Consider the following 16,832-nt stretch of genomic DNA (forward strand, 5'->3'; position numbering starts at 1 on the left):
TATTAGATTTCAATTAATTATGTTTTATGTCTTTCACAAGCATTTCTCTTTCTTTATTTACTTGAAAAATTGTGATTGCCAGAAATGTAAAAAAAGGGACACTTACCTGAGTATATCAAAATATTATTTTGCGCTTTTCTATCTATGGTACACAGGAATAAAAGTTCTAGGAAATATAAACTTTGTATCATTTATTGATTGACTGGACTCACATTTACTGAATTATGTGGCCAGTTACTGTATTAGTCCCAGGATTATAAAGGCAGTGAGCCTAGTCCATCAAGATACTTGCAGTCTAGTGGGGGCAAAACACAAGCATTACAGAGCAGAGTAGAAAGACGACGGTCAAGTGAGCCTGGGCTGTGTTAAGAGGACGTGAAACATGCCTGCACAAAGGTAGGCTGCAGAAAGTATTCTGAAAATCGTTTTCCTCTGCGATATTTAAGAATTAGCCAAATGAAAGCGAGTAGAGAATATTTTGGATAAGACACAGCATGTTCAAAGATCCACTATTTTCTGCTTTCCTGTTTTGCGTATGTTCTACCAGGTAACAACCGCAAAAAGCTAAAATATTCCTAGGCTCTCAGATGCTATGAAGAATTGAAAAAAAGAGGAGGTGTGACTCCTACGCTCAGGAAGCTCTTAGCAGTGAAATGTGACCAATAAAATTGAAAGTGTATACAAACGGAGTATTTGCATCACGGAAGAGGAAACAGACCGGCTGTGCGGCTGTGCGGCGGCTGCGGGGGTGCGGCAGGGGTCCGCGCATGCCAGGGAGGCCCAGCCGATGCCCGCGCTGCCACGCCCGCGGTGGGGACGGACGTGCGCCTCCGCCCCTGACGTCAACAGGGTTGGAAGTGTTCGCCACTATTTGGATGAACCTATGGCCTTTTTGCTCTTAACATATTTCTTGAGAACAGAAATAATACAAAGAAGGTGAGACGAGGAACTTTTCAGGGGAAGAGAGTGCATAAGAGCCTAGCAGAGAAAGCGAGGGTGATTTAAAGATGTTCACAGGGGGCGAGGGTAGGGCTCAGGGGTAAAGTGCATGCTCAGCACGCAGGAGTTCCTGCGCTCCTCTCCTAGTGCCTTCATTTAAAAAACAAACAAAACCAAACAAACCTAATTAGCCCCTCCCAAATAAAGATATTCGCAAGTACGGTAGAAAAGAAGACTACCCTTTCATATGTAACAGCATGCAAAATCTATCCATTTATACATTTGTGCAGGGAAATCTTAAGTTTAAGGATTATGTTGATATGGTCTGTGTCAAAATTCAATCCACGTTTTATCAGAAATAACATTAATATCCACGAATTAATGCATTTCCATTGATTATACTTACAAGGACAGTAAGACAAATGTAAAATGTGGTGTGGTGAAATGGATATGCCAGTTAAAAATTTGAATCTGTGACTGTGAGTTAATGATTAAAAGTGAGTTTACAAATCTTGCAAATATTGAATATCTTATTCCACTGAGGAATAATGTTTTCTTAAAAACTATTTGATTGTTTAATTAAACATGCAAGGTCAACTGGTACTCACATTATGGTTATCCCCCTCCTCCCTTTTGTTTTTTCTGGTTGAAGGTGATGTGTTTTAAAAATAACTTGTCTAAATTAACATTTCATTTAAGGAACCAAAGAAGCATACTTTATAAACTTGAAATTTCTATACATAAGGATACAGTTTATGGGAGATTAATATATACACATATATATGCTACTTTACTGAATATTTGTATTTAATTCTATGTTTAATGTTTAGCTCTATTGTTTTGCTTTCTGTTTTTAGGAAGTAGATTTGTCAAAAATTCCTTTAGCTTAACATAAGTGAGTGTTACAAAATGAGCTACAGATTCTTTGAGAAAGAAAGAAAAAATAGAAGTCTAAATTCCTGAAAATTCTGGCTGGCAAAGTTGTTAAAAAAAAATATGTAGTTTAAAAATCTAGCTAAATTCTAGAAAAATCCTGTGACCCAAGATTGTGAAGATTGGTATTTCAATTCTTAGGTGCATGTGAACTTGGGAAGTTTGGGGAAAGTCTAGAATTTTAAAGGACTAATGAAAAAAAGTGCAAAAATATAAAAGAATAGAATATGCCATTATAAGTTCAGAATAAAATTGCAAAACATCCTAGTCGCTCATAAATGAATAGATTTTTGCATACCTTTGAATTATTACATTAGAATCTAGTAATTGGGAGATTTAATTCCTTGAAATATGTCCAGTTTGAGCTGTATTGATGTCAATAGGATGTAGACTTATTACTGAGAAATACATTTACTTGGTGATGTTTATTTGAAAAAGAAAATCTTAACTATTGGAATATGTTTTGTTTCAGGACAGTATTTGTAGAACTAAAAATACATATTATATTAATCTAAATGCACAGATTTCAAGTAGCTTTTGCTGAAATTTTCTGTTTGCTGTTTTTTTTTTCCAAGAAGTATTTCAGGGATTTTAGCAAGATTTAAATTAGGGTACATAGTTGTCCCTCAGTATCCATGGGAGATTGGTTCTAGGACCCCCCATGGATGCCAAAACCTGTGGATGCACAACTCCCTTATATAAAATGATATCATATTTTCCTGTAATCTCTGCACATACCCCCTATGCTTTAAATCATCTCTAGATTACTTCTGATACCTGATACACTATAAATGCTATGCAAATAGCTTAAAATGCAATGTACACATTGTGTAAATATTTGCCAGTGTGCACTGCAGCATATTCAAGTTTTGCTTATTGGAACCTTCTGGAATTTTTTCTCAAATATTTTCTATCTGTGGCTGGTTGAATTTATGGATGTGGAACCTGCAGATGCAGAGGGCCAATTGTATATGAAAATAATGTGAGCACTGATATATTTAATTAGCTTAATTTATACTAATGTATTTAGCAAAGATTCTAACTTAGAGCCTTTATTTTGTTTCGAGGCAGACTCAGGAAACAAGAAGAAACACAGGTTTGTCTTCCATTTTCAAAAGCAGATCTTCTGAACAGAAAAGATGCTAACCTGGAGTCAAAAAGATTTTCAAATCTTTATCTAGAGATTCAAGAACAAAATCAAAGCTTTTGTCAGAGGCTGCCCCCACTTACTTGTTTTCTACATGGCAGGGTGGGCCTGCTCTAGTCATGTGAAATCTGTTCTTCGGTATTTTAAACTCCATGTTTGAGGAGGATGAATTCCCAAATTCTCAGGATGGGCACCTCAGACTAAACATGTCCGCCTGTTAACTACTCTCTACCTCCAGTGCCAACTCAGTTCCCAAGTAAGTGCCAGGGTTGTCCTCGACTTTCCCTCCCCTCTCTCCTGTTTCCTCTCCTGAAGTTCATTCATTCATCAGGCCTTGAGAGCTGGTGGGAAGGATACTCCGGAAAGAACATTGAATATTCTGAAGGAAAGAGGCGGGTTGAATAGTGTCCGGTTCTTGGGCGGCAGGGGTGGGTAGCTTCAAATAGAGTTGTACTTGGCCTTATTGAAGAGGAAGAAAAGCACTTCCGCTGAACAGCTGAGCAGATAAGACGCTTGCATATATAGGGAGAAAGCTGGGAGATGTTCAGTCTGATAATCTGGCAGCTTTTATTTTCCTGTAATGTAGGTCATCTTCTGAGAAGAAGAGGGGATGTGGAAGAGTCAGAGATTTGTTAAGTATGGAGAAAGAGTGAGAAAATTAGTTTCAGCCAATGTGAGAGAATAGTGCTCTGAAACAAGTACCAGGACTCCTAGCAGCATTAAAGCATTTTCAGAGTAGAGACAATGAATTTAAAACCAGCAAATCTGATCTGTTGTAAACACACTTGGCTTCTCAGATATTGACAGGGAGAAACAGATAATTAATACCAAACACAGCAAAATGATTTTGTTGAACAAGTGAGACAAAAAAAAAATTTCAAGGGAGTTAGTGTTTTGGCAGAAGTGAAACATTTCGGAATCAAGGTGGACATGAAGAAAAGTGAAGGAAGACGCAGTTTGATGGGTTAGACTGAAGACAGGACTGGAGATACCAATAAGATAAAAGCATTTTCATGTTGGAAGAAGACAAATGAGCAAACTAGAAATGTAAGGGTGTTTGTAGAGGTCAGGAAGTTTTACTAAGACATTTTCTGGGGCGAGTGCCTTCTAGGGGGAAGTAATTTGATTGATTGATTGATTGATTGATTGATTTAATGGAGGTGCTGAGGTTGAACCCAGAACCTCGTGCATGCTAAGCATGCAGTTTACCACTGAGCTATATTCTCCCCTCTAACAAGACATTTTCAGATGAAACTTTTAAGGTATGACAAGGACAAAAGTGTTCCGATGAGAGGGGTTGGCTGAGGCAGAGTGCAACAGTCACTTAGAGATGGCGAGGCAGAGAAATCGAGTGGCCAGCATGTAAGAGGATGGTGCACATGGACGCTGATGGATCGGAGGGCTGTTGTTCATCGCTGCGAATTACGAGGTACCTGGGAGGACATCAGCGACAATGAGAAGAGGGAAAATGAACGTTAGTGAGACTCATAAACACACGGGAGAGGCTTGAGGAAGATGATAGAAGTACCATGATTCTCAGTTATCAGGTACAAACTAACAACAGAGACAAATTTGAAAATTTATTGTAAGATATTTTCTTTTTCACCCACAAGCTGGTGACCCCTGAAGTCGTTCAAATTGTGCCACTATTTATTATAATGCACTGGACTGCGCTATACCACGCTATATGCTACAGTAAACAAAGTGTTAACTCCACGCTAAGGGTGGTAATGTCAGCTACAACTGAGTAGTTACCAACTACTTAGCTACTATAATTTAACCAGTAAAGTCAAAAATGTTAATTTTTTTCCAAAAATGTAAATTTTATTCTGACAAATCTGTATACTTTTCTCTGTATCCCATGGTGTCCTTGTCCCGTGAAACCTGTAATAAATAAGAAATCTGGTTCGTTTTTCTTTCCCTTTAAGTCCTCAGACTTGATACAGGGACATTCTTATCAAGCAGTCATTGAATTTAGTATTTTTCTCATACATTTTAAAATTGAGAAGTCTGTAATTTATGAAATGGTTTTCAAAATACCAAAGTTCATGGCATAGTAAAGCAACGTTTTCACTTCCTAATGGGTATTTTGTGGGGGAGGTAACCTACAAATTAGCGGTCACATGAAAACTTCCTTTGTAGTTTTTCACACATGCTTTGAATAACAAAAGATTATAAGTCATTAAAGTATTAGAGTATTTTTCAACCTAGAATCTTCTCTGATGGTTTGTATATCAGATTATATATCCTATGACTTCAATCCCAGCCTACAGCAATTTTATATTGTTTCATACCTATGATTTTCCCACCAAGTTTATTTTTATTCTTCGTGTCGGTGAGTATGCTTGCTTCTATTTATTTCCTTCTCCCAAGAAGTTAAAAACGTATGCGCTTTTTAAAAAGTTAATTTCAACGATCAATTCACAAGGTTTTAAATGATAGTTTAGGAAAAATAATTTTTGTATAATTCTGGTACATGCTCATTTTGTAAGCAATGGCATGAAGTGTGAACCCATCTATTCCTTTTATTTTTCCTTTGTCTCAGAAGTTTCCTGTTGTTTTATTTTTCCAACGATGTAGCCTCTTTTTATTAAATAATCTATCATTTTTTGATTATTTTGAAATGTTGGATCCGTAGATGTGTTCATTATTTGATTCTGATGCATACTGACAAAATTACTTTCCTGAAGGGAAAGGTTTAGATTAACTAGAAGTACTTATAAGTAAATGAATGCCTATTTCCCTGCACATCATCCAACTCAGTGTGGTTGCATTTGGCTTGTCAATGTTTACTGATTCTACAGGTGAAAATGTATATCATTAATACATTAGTTTGTATTTCTTTGGTTAGTGATGAAATGAATGTCTTTTAATATGATTGTGATAAAAATCTTTGCATTAGCAATACAAATGATATTTCTATAGTTCAACCTCTCTCCCTTGTCTGTGTGTGATGAGAAAGTTATAATTATTTACTTATACTTTCTCTTCATCTTTTATTAATTTTGTTTTCTCATGGCTTACAATTAACATTTTGGATTATTTGACATTTGTTCAAGTATGTGTTATGAAATTGGTGATCTAAGTCTATGTAATGCTTCAGTTTGAACTAATATTCCATCAGATTCCACCACTCTCAAACTTTTCTTAGAACATGCTTATTCAACTATTTATTCTCAAAAACAACAGCCATTTTTCTTCCTCCTCGGGTACAAAAAATAGTTCAATTGTGCCAAATATTTAAACAGCAACATTCTTATGGTATGCTTAAATTAAATATTTTTGCTGGTGAATAAATGAATAGGTCAAAACTTTCAGAAAACAATTTGAGGACATATAAAAACTTCTTAATTTGAAAATAATTTTATCCCAGTTTTTTGGACATTTACTTTCAGGAAGTAATTATAGACATAGAAAAGTTCCAATGTATAAAAACTATTTGTTATTCAATATTTTTAAATACTCAAAATTTCACAGTTAAGGTAGCTTTTCACACATGGTCTTTAACTTTTGATAAAAATTGGAAGCAATATAAACCTGCCAAATCTGCACCTACGAGGAACTACTGAAATTATAACATATTACAAATCTATTATTTTGCTTTATGTATCAATATTATTTGTTACATTAAACAGTTAATGATGTACTAGGGTACTGATGTATCCTACTTTATTTAACAACTCCCTTAACTGTAAACACTTCTGTTGATAACTTGTTTCTTGTTTTTTGTTTTTCTAATTTAACTCAGCAAATAAAGATAAAAAACCAGTGCTGCATAAATTTAAATATTTTAAAAATATTTTGAAAGACAAATTGCTTAAAATAGAATTGATGGCAAAACTCCTGCATATTTTGCATTTTAATAAATTTTGATAATTTGTATTCACAGTCATTTGCCAGTTCAAAAAGTGTCAGTTGTCATCTAGTGTTCTCACAGGTAGAAGTTTTTGTCTTTTAATTTGCATGTCCTTATTAATGACATTGAAGATTTAATAAATGTTTTGAATTTTATACCTTTTTATTTCTTTTGTTCATTTTTGGTGGTTCATTCGCATTGTCATTAATTTAGGTGTCTGTGTGTTTACCTCTGCATGCGTGAGTTTGTGCATGTAAGCAAATGTGATCTGCATGAGTAGAAGAAGGATGGTAGACTGACAGGTTGAAAGATACATGGTTATTTTACAAATGTAGAATTTACCCAGTTCCTGAGAGAGATGAGTTTTTCCACTATTACTAAAGAATCTACAGAATAATGGATTATGTCAGTGATACAATAAACTTTGTCAACCTGATCTGAAATAAAAATTTTAATGTCAAATTTAAATACTTAATTCTTTGCTATTGTAAAAAAAATTCTTTTCTATTGTTAAAAAAAATTCTTTGCTATTGTAGTTATGCTTTAACCATAGTCTACACATTGTTGACATTATTCACCATACAGAGAATGTTGAGAAGGAAAAAAGGATATAGTTCTTAATCTACTCCTTTCGAAAACTGATTCAGAGAGGGAATGAAATATATAATCTTACTAAAGGAGAATAAAATTCTTCTTCTGAATAAGGACTGCAACTTTGGGAGAGAGATTCAGTCTTTCATTTCCTCCCTTTTTTACCCTTTTGCTATTGTACCTAGATGTTTACTTGTACATTAAAATGAATGCGTTATTCACTGATCTGATGCAATGACCCCTTAACTCTTTTTCACATTTCTAGTACATTGATATTGCACAGAAACACGGAAAGATATCAAGGTTGAGCTGAAGCAATCCAAGTCTTTTCAGGAAAAATGCTAAAGAATAAGCAAAACAAAGATACTGCAAACAAACAAGAGGTCATCTACACAGAACTGAAATTTTCCAGATCTCAACAGAAGCGAAAAACACCCGGGACAAACCAGAGCAATGTCATATCAGGTGAACAGCAAGTGAACTACATGGAACTGAAATTTCCCAGATCTTCTCACCATCAGCACAGAGAAAGATTGTTTAGGAAAAAAAGAAAAGGTACAGTATTACATATATTTTTGCTAGATCTTGATTCTTGAGTTTAGAAGATTACTTCTCTCAAAATCATTGTAAAACTTCCAAATGGCGCTTGTTATCTGTCTTCAGACTCCCTTTAATTATTTTAGAATATTATTGGGAAATAGTTTGTCTCTTACATAATCCTTTACTATGTTCATTTCCTCTAAAATAGCATCGATCCAAATTCCAACAGCATTGCATACTTGTAAGAACTATTACATAAATTCTGTTTCTTTTGTGTGTTATTTTAAAGTTATTAAAAAAATTATTGATGTTAGTCTTCAATTCAGTTCAGTCTAACTCAGTCCCACAGATATTTTTTTGAATTTGTACTGTGGGCCTGCTCTGGAGATAGTATCTACAAAAATGAAGAAGCAATAACTACCTAGCTTCAAAAAACTAACAGAATTTCTTGGAAAGACAGATGATGGGGAAAAAAAGAATAATTTGGAGGTAAAGCTTAAAAGACTTCATGATTAATTGGATATTGGAGGTAAATCTGAGAAATGAGTAGACTATGATAATAAGGCTCTTAGCTTAAGTGGCTGAGTAATTAATCATCGTATCTACCATTAAGAAGCGTCACATTTAATCCTGTAAAAGTCAGATCATACATGGCATTTGAATTGTCCCTTGATTAGTTCTGAGGACAATGTCCATAATGGAATTGGATTTAAAGGCTGGATCTCCAGGGAGAGGATGGAAAACGGTGGAAAGACTTAAGTGAGTAGGTAAGATTGCAAATAGAGACGTGTGGGTGAAAAGTCTATCACAGACAAAAGCCATATATGAGACTTGAGCAGAGGAAGACTGAGGAAGGTATGTGTGAATACATGTCCAGAGAGAAGGAGAAAATAAACTATGTCAAATTAAGACCAGTGGTCTCATAAGTTATACGTGGAAATTATTTCCTTGGGTTTAACAGTTGGGGTTTTTGCTTGATTATGGGGCAAAGCATCTGAACTACAACTAGGAGTTAGGGCATTGGAAGAAATTTAATAAAGGGGATAAAATGACTCCAGAAAACATGTTTACAATTTTCTCCGAAAAAGTAAGAGAAATGTCAATAAAAAGTGAAACACTTGAACCAAGAAAGACAAAGAATTAAATTAGATTTTGAGAGATCATGTACAGACTAATCTGACAAAGTTTATAAAAAGAAATGATGAAGAGATTGGCAAAATACAAACTTCCCTTAGTGAATAAATGTTCTAGAGGAGACTGGGTGGCATGGAGGCAATAGGACATGTGAAAGATTTTGCTTGAGCCCGAGAGAAATGCTCATCCTCTGAAGCTAAAAGAAGACAAGGACAATAAGGTAGGAACATATGACTGTATATATGTGTATATATACACACAAGTGTGGGGATGGGCAAGTTAAGGAAATTTATGGCCTCAACTTCCTTGGTAAAATAAGAGAAAATTCTTGGGTTTGGATAGAGGTTCAGAGAGGCTTGTTTTGTTTTGTTTTTTTATTTAAGTATAGTCAGTTTACAATGTTGTGTCAATTTCTGGTGTACAGCATGGTGATTCAATTATAATTGATATAATACCCAAAAATTTTGATAATTTTTTAATAATCAAAAAAGGACTTTGGGCAGAAGTTGGACAAAACTCAGAAGAGTGGACGTGTTCATACTTAGCCCCCTCATTGCTTAATCTCTAAACCTGGAAGGAAAGTTTGACTCCTCACTCTCCTCTTGGACACATTCATGTCATCATGACGTGTAATGTGTTCAGTCCAACCTGCTTCTCCTCTCTACTGTTGCAGTCCATCCGTTTTTGCCAAGATTACTGAAACAGACTCCCCAAATTATCTCATCTTTCACTCTAGGCATCATTCGATTCTTTCTTTATCTTTCAAGCAAAATGATCATGACTTTTTAAAACAAGTTCTTGCAAAGATGTCTGCTTGTTCATAAAGTTAAAAAATTAGTAATAACCCTATAGTCCCACAGGCGCTCTCTCTCTAGCCACTCCCTCCTTTGCTCTATAATTCTATGGAGTTAGAGTTCTAGTCTGTGATTTCAGTTCCGTGAATGCACCGAGCTTCCTGACACCTAAGAGCATTTTGAGATGCTGCCTCTCTGAGTGGAAAACATTCCCCCACCAATGCCCCTTTTACTGAAAGATGTTATCAATTCTTACTTTCCTCCAACCTTCAGTACAACCTCATTTTTGGATAGAAGCATGTTCCATTCTCATGTGTAGGGTAAAACTTGATGAACATTCTCCTATTTCTTTATAAAATTTATCACAATTATTTTTTACTTTCAACAAAAAGAAAAAATGTATTTTGTTCTTTCCCCCTTGACTAATATATTGCTTGTTTAACTGGCTAACAAATGAATGTTAGTGTTCACATGGAATTTAGGAATTAATATTTTTATTTGCATGACAATACTATTTTCTCTAGGTATATTTCACTTCTAAGTTTACTAGCAGTGAGAATATTTTCTGATTGCTCAGAGTTGATAATTTGTAGAATACTAGGCAAAGGATGCTTAAAGATGCTGGTGATGTTGGTTCAGGTGACATACCCTGGGCCTCAGCAGGATAAGAAAGAAGTGAGGTCAAGAAGGATCTAATAGGAAGGGAATTTGGATACCAATAAACTAGGGTTCTCAATGATGTGGCTGAGAAACAGTTTTATTCAGGATAAACACATTCAAGAATTAGAAAATGAATGTTTGCCCTCTAAGAGTGAAATGTAATGGTCTTAAATTTTATATTTGGTGACTTGTGGGAAATGATAACACTTAATCATTATTTCTGTTTTCTTTAATGTTAGACTACCAATCTAGAGCGTGGCAAGTGACAGCTGGGAGTCTAGGGGTCTTGTGTGTGGTCTTGATGGCGACATTTGGGATCCTGCTTGCAAATAGTAAGTAATTAAGAAAATAATCTGTTATTACAATCAGTATGTCAGCAACAGAACACATTTCAATGTTTTGCTATCAAGCTGAATTTTTACATTGTTTTATTTTATCCTAAACAGAACTAATTACTACCATGATTTTTGCCATAGCATTTTCTCGCAGAGAAGATGAAAATGGGAAAATCTCACCTATTCCCACTCTATCTTCTCCAAATGGTGGTGAGTATTCACTCTGTTCAGGCCATTTCTAACATTGATTATTGGGTCTAAGTGTTTGCTTTCCTGACATTCAAAAAGTCTGAGTGAATCATGAAAGACGAATGCCATGTTATTGCATGTTCAATGTTTTATGAAGGAAATACTCATACTGGGACAAATAAGAAAGATGACATAGGAGAATGTGAAAAGTCCTGAAGTCTTGTGCACATAAGTATGGCTTGTGATTTAATTATTATTAAGAGAAAAATGTAAATTATATTGAGGAAGGAGCGAGAGAAAGAGGTGAAGGGGGTCAAAAAGAATAGAGAAAACAAGCGACAAGCAAGGGAGTTGTGTCTCATCAACCACGCCTTCCCTCCAGCTTTCTCTGCTGGGATGATTCCTCTAGCATTTATGAAATTACAAGCATATACATTTTACATTAATTTTTATTATACATCCGGGTACACCGGCCATAATATAGAAAATTGTTTGTTTTTAATTCTTTTTTTCACTTATTGCAAGTTTATACAAATCTCCATCATTAATTGAGCACTAAAATAGAGAGAGAGAGAGAGGCAGAGAAAAAGGTGGAGTTTCTGCTCTAATTTTTATCTAACGGATGTTGCTCCCAGCTCAGGCATCTCTCTTTATGTGTTAATGAAGCCAGTTTACATTTTCCTTCTGCCCAGCTCCAAATGTCTAGAAGGATACAATTTTTTTCCAATTAAAATTTTAGTTTAACATCTAGGTTTCCAATAAAACAGAGGAAGTCAGAAGGGGCCAAAAATGGAGAGAAAGCTTGAAACCAGAGTGGTATCCTGACTGTGAAGTGACCACTATTTGGGGTTATTTTCAATCTTAATAACAATATAGTCTGGACTGAACAGCTGCAAGAGAAATAGAGAATGAGGCCTTTGCTTAACTTGAGCAAGAGAGTTAAAAGTTAGTTTCTTGTGTAAAGCTGGAGGATATCAAGAAAATAATCTCTCTATTAGCTCAAGTTCTAGCTGAGTATAAAGACCTTTCTGTAAAGTCTTAGGCAGACACACTTGGAATTTAAGTTACTTTCCCTGTGTGATCAGGATTGGTATGTTTAAAATCATAATAAAAATTTTAGACAAAGTTGGAATAGTTCATTAATTTTTTTTGTGCTCATAAGATTATCTGTTTTTTAGCCTTTTAAATATGCAAATATAATTTTAAGCATGTCAAAACTGATAATAATCTTATTTGAAATGGATTTTCCTTATAGCAAAATTTTATATTAAATTTTAAGTAGAAAAATAGAAAATATGAGCTAAACATTAAGTATTATTAACTATGGTTTGTGTAAAAATTGCCCAGAAGTATTATTAAAAAGTGCATGAAGTTTTGCTTTATATCAAATATCAGTCTGCATAAAAAACGCAAAGATATAGTAATTAATAATAGATATTCATGGTACAAAGTACAAATTTGTTTACATTTTCTAGAATGTCCCTGTGATCTTTGTTCAACCCACTGGATTGGATTTGGAAACAGTTTTTATCATCTTTACAATACACCCAAAAGCTGGGCAGACAGCCATGCTGCCTGTGCAGAGCTGAATGCCCACCTTCTAAAGATAGATACCAATGAAGAGCTGGTAAGGCAGACACGTCTGCTTTTGTGTTATACTATATGTTTGGTTGGAAAGCAGTGGGAGGTAGCGCTGTAATTTGGGAAATCTGAAGGTTCTTAGAAGTGTATGATGTTTCCTTACTTTGACTCAGTTTTCTTAGGGAGAAATTAGAGAACCTTCACTATCTGAACGTTTAATGCTAGAAGAAAACCACATTAACAAATGAGACAATGTCTTGAGAAAAATCTAATGAATACTAAGTGAATGTACGCAAGTCCTTGGGAGACCTGCTATCGGTAACCCTTGAGCCAGGAAGAAGTGGATTATAATAGGCCCACAGTTCTAATCTATGATTTTTCCCAGTAGGAAATTCTGTCAATGTTTCAAATGAGAGGATGGGTAGGTCTCAAAATCAATAAAACCGATATGTCCTGGTTATGGGAAGATGGCACCAAAGTAATCGAAAGCCTGTAAGTACAGTGATTTGATAACTGAACTTTTCTGAGTGTATAAGGAAATGTGTGTGTGTGTGTGTGTGTGTGTTACTTGTGTGAGGCAGATGAAGTGAAACCAAGAAAAAAGAAAGCATTATGTTTTTTGAGGAACAGCCTGTGGGCTATAACAGAGAACGATGCCAGCTCTTTCTAAATAACCTCACCATTAGGATCTTCACATTTTTAACTTTACTGGACTCTTAGGAGAAATTTGTGCATAGTTTTAGGCAACTTTATAAACCTATGATCTTCTATCATATCTTTCCATTTGTCAGTGGACTTATAATTCTGCTTAAACAGTATAGGATTAGGTACTGTCTAATATTTTCTGTTAAATTTAATGTTTTATAATTAAAGACGATCAGTCTTCAGGATGTTTTGTTCTTGTTTTGACTAGTTTTTTTTTTTGCTGTTGTTGTTATTTCTTATTTTTTTGTTCTTGCTAATTTTAAGGCTGAGTTAATCTGCATTTGGAACCACACTTGGTTTCTTAATTTTTTTCTTACAGATTAAAATTTCTGAAAATGGAAAACCATAGTTGTGCATATGCAGAAGGAAATTATGTTTTTAGTAATAACTGTTCATCTGAGAAGAGTTATATCTGTGAGTTTAATACATAGGAGCTGTTTTATTAATACATGTTTTTATTGATTCCTAATTAATAAAAATTTACAAAATACTTTGTTTATTTGTTGCTTTTATAAAAGTGTTATAAATTATTATTATTATTATTTTTACTGCTCTCAGAATACTTTAAATTTTGAATTTAAACTGTATTGGGAGTGAGGAAAATTTACCACCCACAAATTTCTTGGGAGTTTTCTTCTCCCTATCACAGTTCATATTAATATTGATTCATTAAGTAAAGTTAGCAAACATCTTTTATGAACTAAATAAAGTATTTTGCAAAATCATAGTGATACAAAGATAAGAAGATTTACTGTATTAGGATTCTGGCATGAAACAAGCATCATTTCAGATGGTTCAAGAGATTTACAGTGGTGAGGACAGGTTTAAGAGGAAAACAAGAAATAAATAAAATTCAAGGAAAGAATGATTAAGAAACTAAAGACTAGCAACAGCGGGAAGCCATTTTCACTGCTTGGAGGTGGAGCATGGAAGCTAGCCAGCAGTGGCTCTGAGCCAGTTTTGCACGTTTCTTCTGAACTCAGCCTTTAGTGACTTCTTGTTGGTAATCTGAAATGGACTAAGGTGGCTTTGCATTATGAGAATATGCAAATGCTCTGGCACTTGCCTTCCTTTTTTGTATGCTGCCCATTGACCGATCCACCGGGTAGACAGCAGAAAAGGGAAGCCTGGGGAGCAGAGCAGAAAGAGACGAAAAAGAGATTGGGTGGGAGGGATCACAAATCAAGAATAACCTACAGGTTTTACTTTTTTATTCCCCCAGGTAGCATGCATTGTTGCCTTTCACACTGATAAACATTGTCTCATGTCTAACAAAGGAAAGGCACAAAGATCCTTCAGCCTACAAGAGTGATGGAGTAAGCTTCCATTTGGAACTTTGTAATACTCCTTATACAAACAGTCCTCCTTACACAAGGGAACTGTGAAAGGTAGGGAGAAAGGAGACGATATGCAGAGTCGCTGTCTGTGTAGCTGTAGCTGATTATGCGGCCAAACTTGATCATTATAACGTCCTTCTTAATTACTTACTCCATGTCTATTTTTGCTATTTGAGTTTGTTAACTGGTAACATGACCCAAAGCTTTATTGCCCCTGTATCCAAAACCCTGTCTCCATAGTATTACAGGTGTTACTCATTGAATATTATCACTGAAGACGTGGATCCTGGAAAGCTCCTGAATGAATCACCAGTGTTCCATGCATAGCTCTCTTAATCCTCAACAACCTAATATTACCATGAAAACTGCTATCAGTAACTCTACCCTCTATAGCAAGTCTCTGCTTCCTTGTCCAGTGGAATGGGGTTCAAAAGGCTAGAGAAAAGCCACAAGATGATCATCTTGTCCATTTGTTTATTGAGAATTTCATTTGCAGTAGATTCACTCTATTGCTAATTGGGGCAGTATGCAAATATCTTCACATTCTTTTCTTACTCTAATTAATTTGTGTCATTCTGCCAAGACTCTGATCAACTTAAAATCCACTCGTCACAGTGAAAAACAGATGGACGGTGTGGAGTATTGACCACTGGGTTGTTCTTGTTTCACCATTTTCTTACAAGGAAAATGCTAAGTGGAATTTTAATACAGCAGCTGTCCATTTGGAGCTAGTATTTTGGGCACACCTCTCTATAAAGTATTTTTTCTATTCTTTCAAGTAAGTCGGTCAATCTTGTGTCTGACAAGTCATTGCATGATCTTTGACACACTGATTATATAATAAAATCCAGAATTTCCATGATATATCATCTACAAGGTCCAAAATACAAGTAGATATTGTTAGATAGGCTTGTTTATACACTAGAAAACATGACTGTACAGGCACAACTCATTTTATTGTGCTTTGCTCTATTGCACTTTGCAGATACTTCATTTTTTGTTTTTTTTTTTTTTTTTCAAATTGAAACTTTGTCACAACATTGCATCGAGCAAGCCTATTGGCACTATTTTTCCAACAGCATTTGCTCACTTCATGTCTCTCTGTCAGTTTTTGGCAATTCTTGCAATATTTTAAACTTTTTCATTTTTATTATATTTGTTATGATGATCTGTGTTCAGTGAGATAAAGAGAGAATTCTAAAGGCAGCAAGAGAAAAACAGAGTCATGTACAAGTTAAACCCCATGAAGCTATCAGCTAATTTCTCTGAATAATAAAACAAGAGCCTACAATATGGTGCCTACAAGAGACCCACATAGTTTGAAAGTGAGGGAATGGAAAAAGAAATGACAAACTGATGACATAAAAATTGAAATGAAAAGAAAGTGGAATAGCAATACTTATATCAGACAAAAAGGACTTTAAAGTGAAAGCCATAAAGAAAGATAAAAAGGACACTACTTATTGATAAAGGATCATTACAAGAAGAGAATATTACACTCATTAACATATATGCATTCAATATAAGAGCACTTAAATACATAAGTAAAGACTAACAGAAAGGGAGACATTGATGGGAATATAACAATAGTAGGAGATTTTCACACCCCACTAATTTCAATGTACAGATCTTCTATACAGAAAATCAATAAGGCAACAAATATCCTAAATGACACAATAGAACAGCTAAACTTAATTTATATTTTTATGACATCACATCCAGCCCCCCCCAGAATATACATTCTTTTCAAGTGCACATGGAACATTCTCTAGGATAGGCCACATACTCAGATGCAAAACAAGCCTCAACAAATTTTAGAGGATAGAAATTATTTCAGGCATCTTTTCTGTCCACAATGGGAATAAAACTAGAAATCAACCACAGAAAAACAAATGAGAAAACTAATGATTCCATGGAGACTAAACAACATGCTACTTAAAAAAAAAAAAATGGATCAATGACAATATCAAAGATGGAATTAAAAAACACCTTGAGACAAACGGCAATGAAAACACAGCCACGTAAAATCTATGGGATGCAGCAAAAGCAGTAACAGGAGGGAAATTCATATCACTACAGATCTTCCTCAAA

At 34.9% G+C, this 16,832-nt stretch overlaps 1 protein-coding gene across 1 annotated transcript; it reads left to right on the forward strand.

Annotated features, from left to right (window-relative positions):
• Positions 1-7,804: 7,804 nt before the first annotated feature.
• LOC107033138 (killer cell lectin-like receptor subfamily I member 1) lies at positions 7,805-13,894 on the forward strand. The gene is made up of 6 exons (XM_031670667.2): positions 7,805-8,021; positions 10,834-10,926; positions 11,071-11,139; positions 12,594-12,745; positions 13,088-13,191; positions 13,724-13,894. The coding sequence occupies exons 1-6, from the start codon at positions 7,805-7,807 to the stop codon at positions 13,833-13,835; spliced, it is 747 nt and encodes a 248-aa protein (XP_031526527.2). The 3' UTR covers positions 13,836-13,894.
• Positions 13,895-16,832: the final 2,938 nt, after the last annotated feature.

The sequence above is a fragment of the Vicugna pacos genome, chromosome 34, assembly GCF_048564905.1.
Source record: "Vicugna pacos chromosome 34, VicPac4, whole genome shotgun sequence".
Lineage (NCBI taxonomy): Eukaryota > Metazoa > Chordata > Mammalia > Artiodactyla > Camelidae > Vicugna > Vicugna pacos.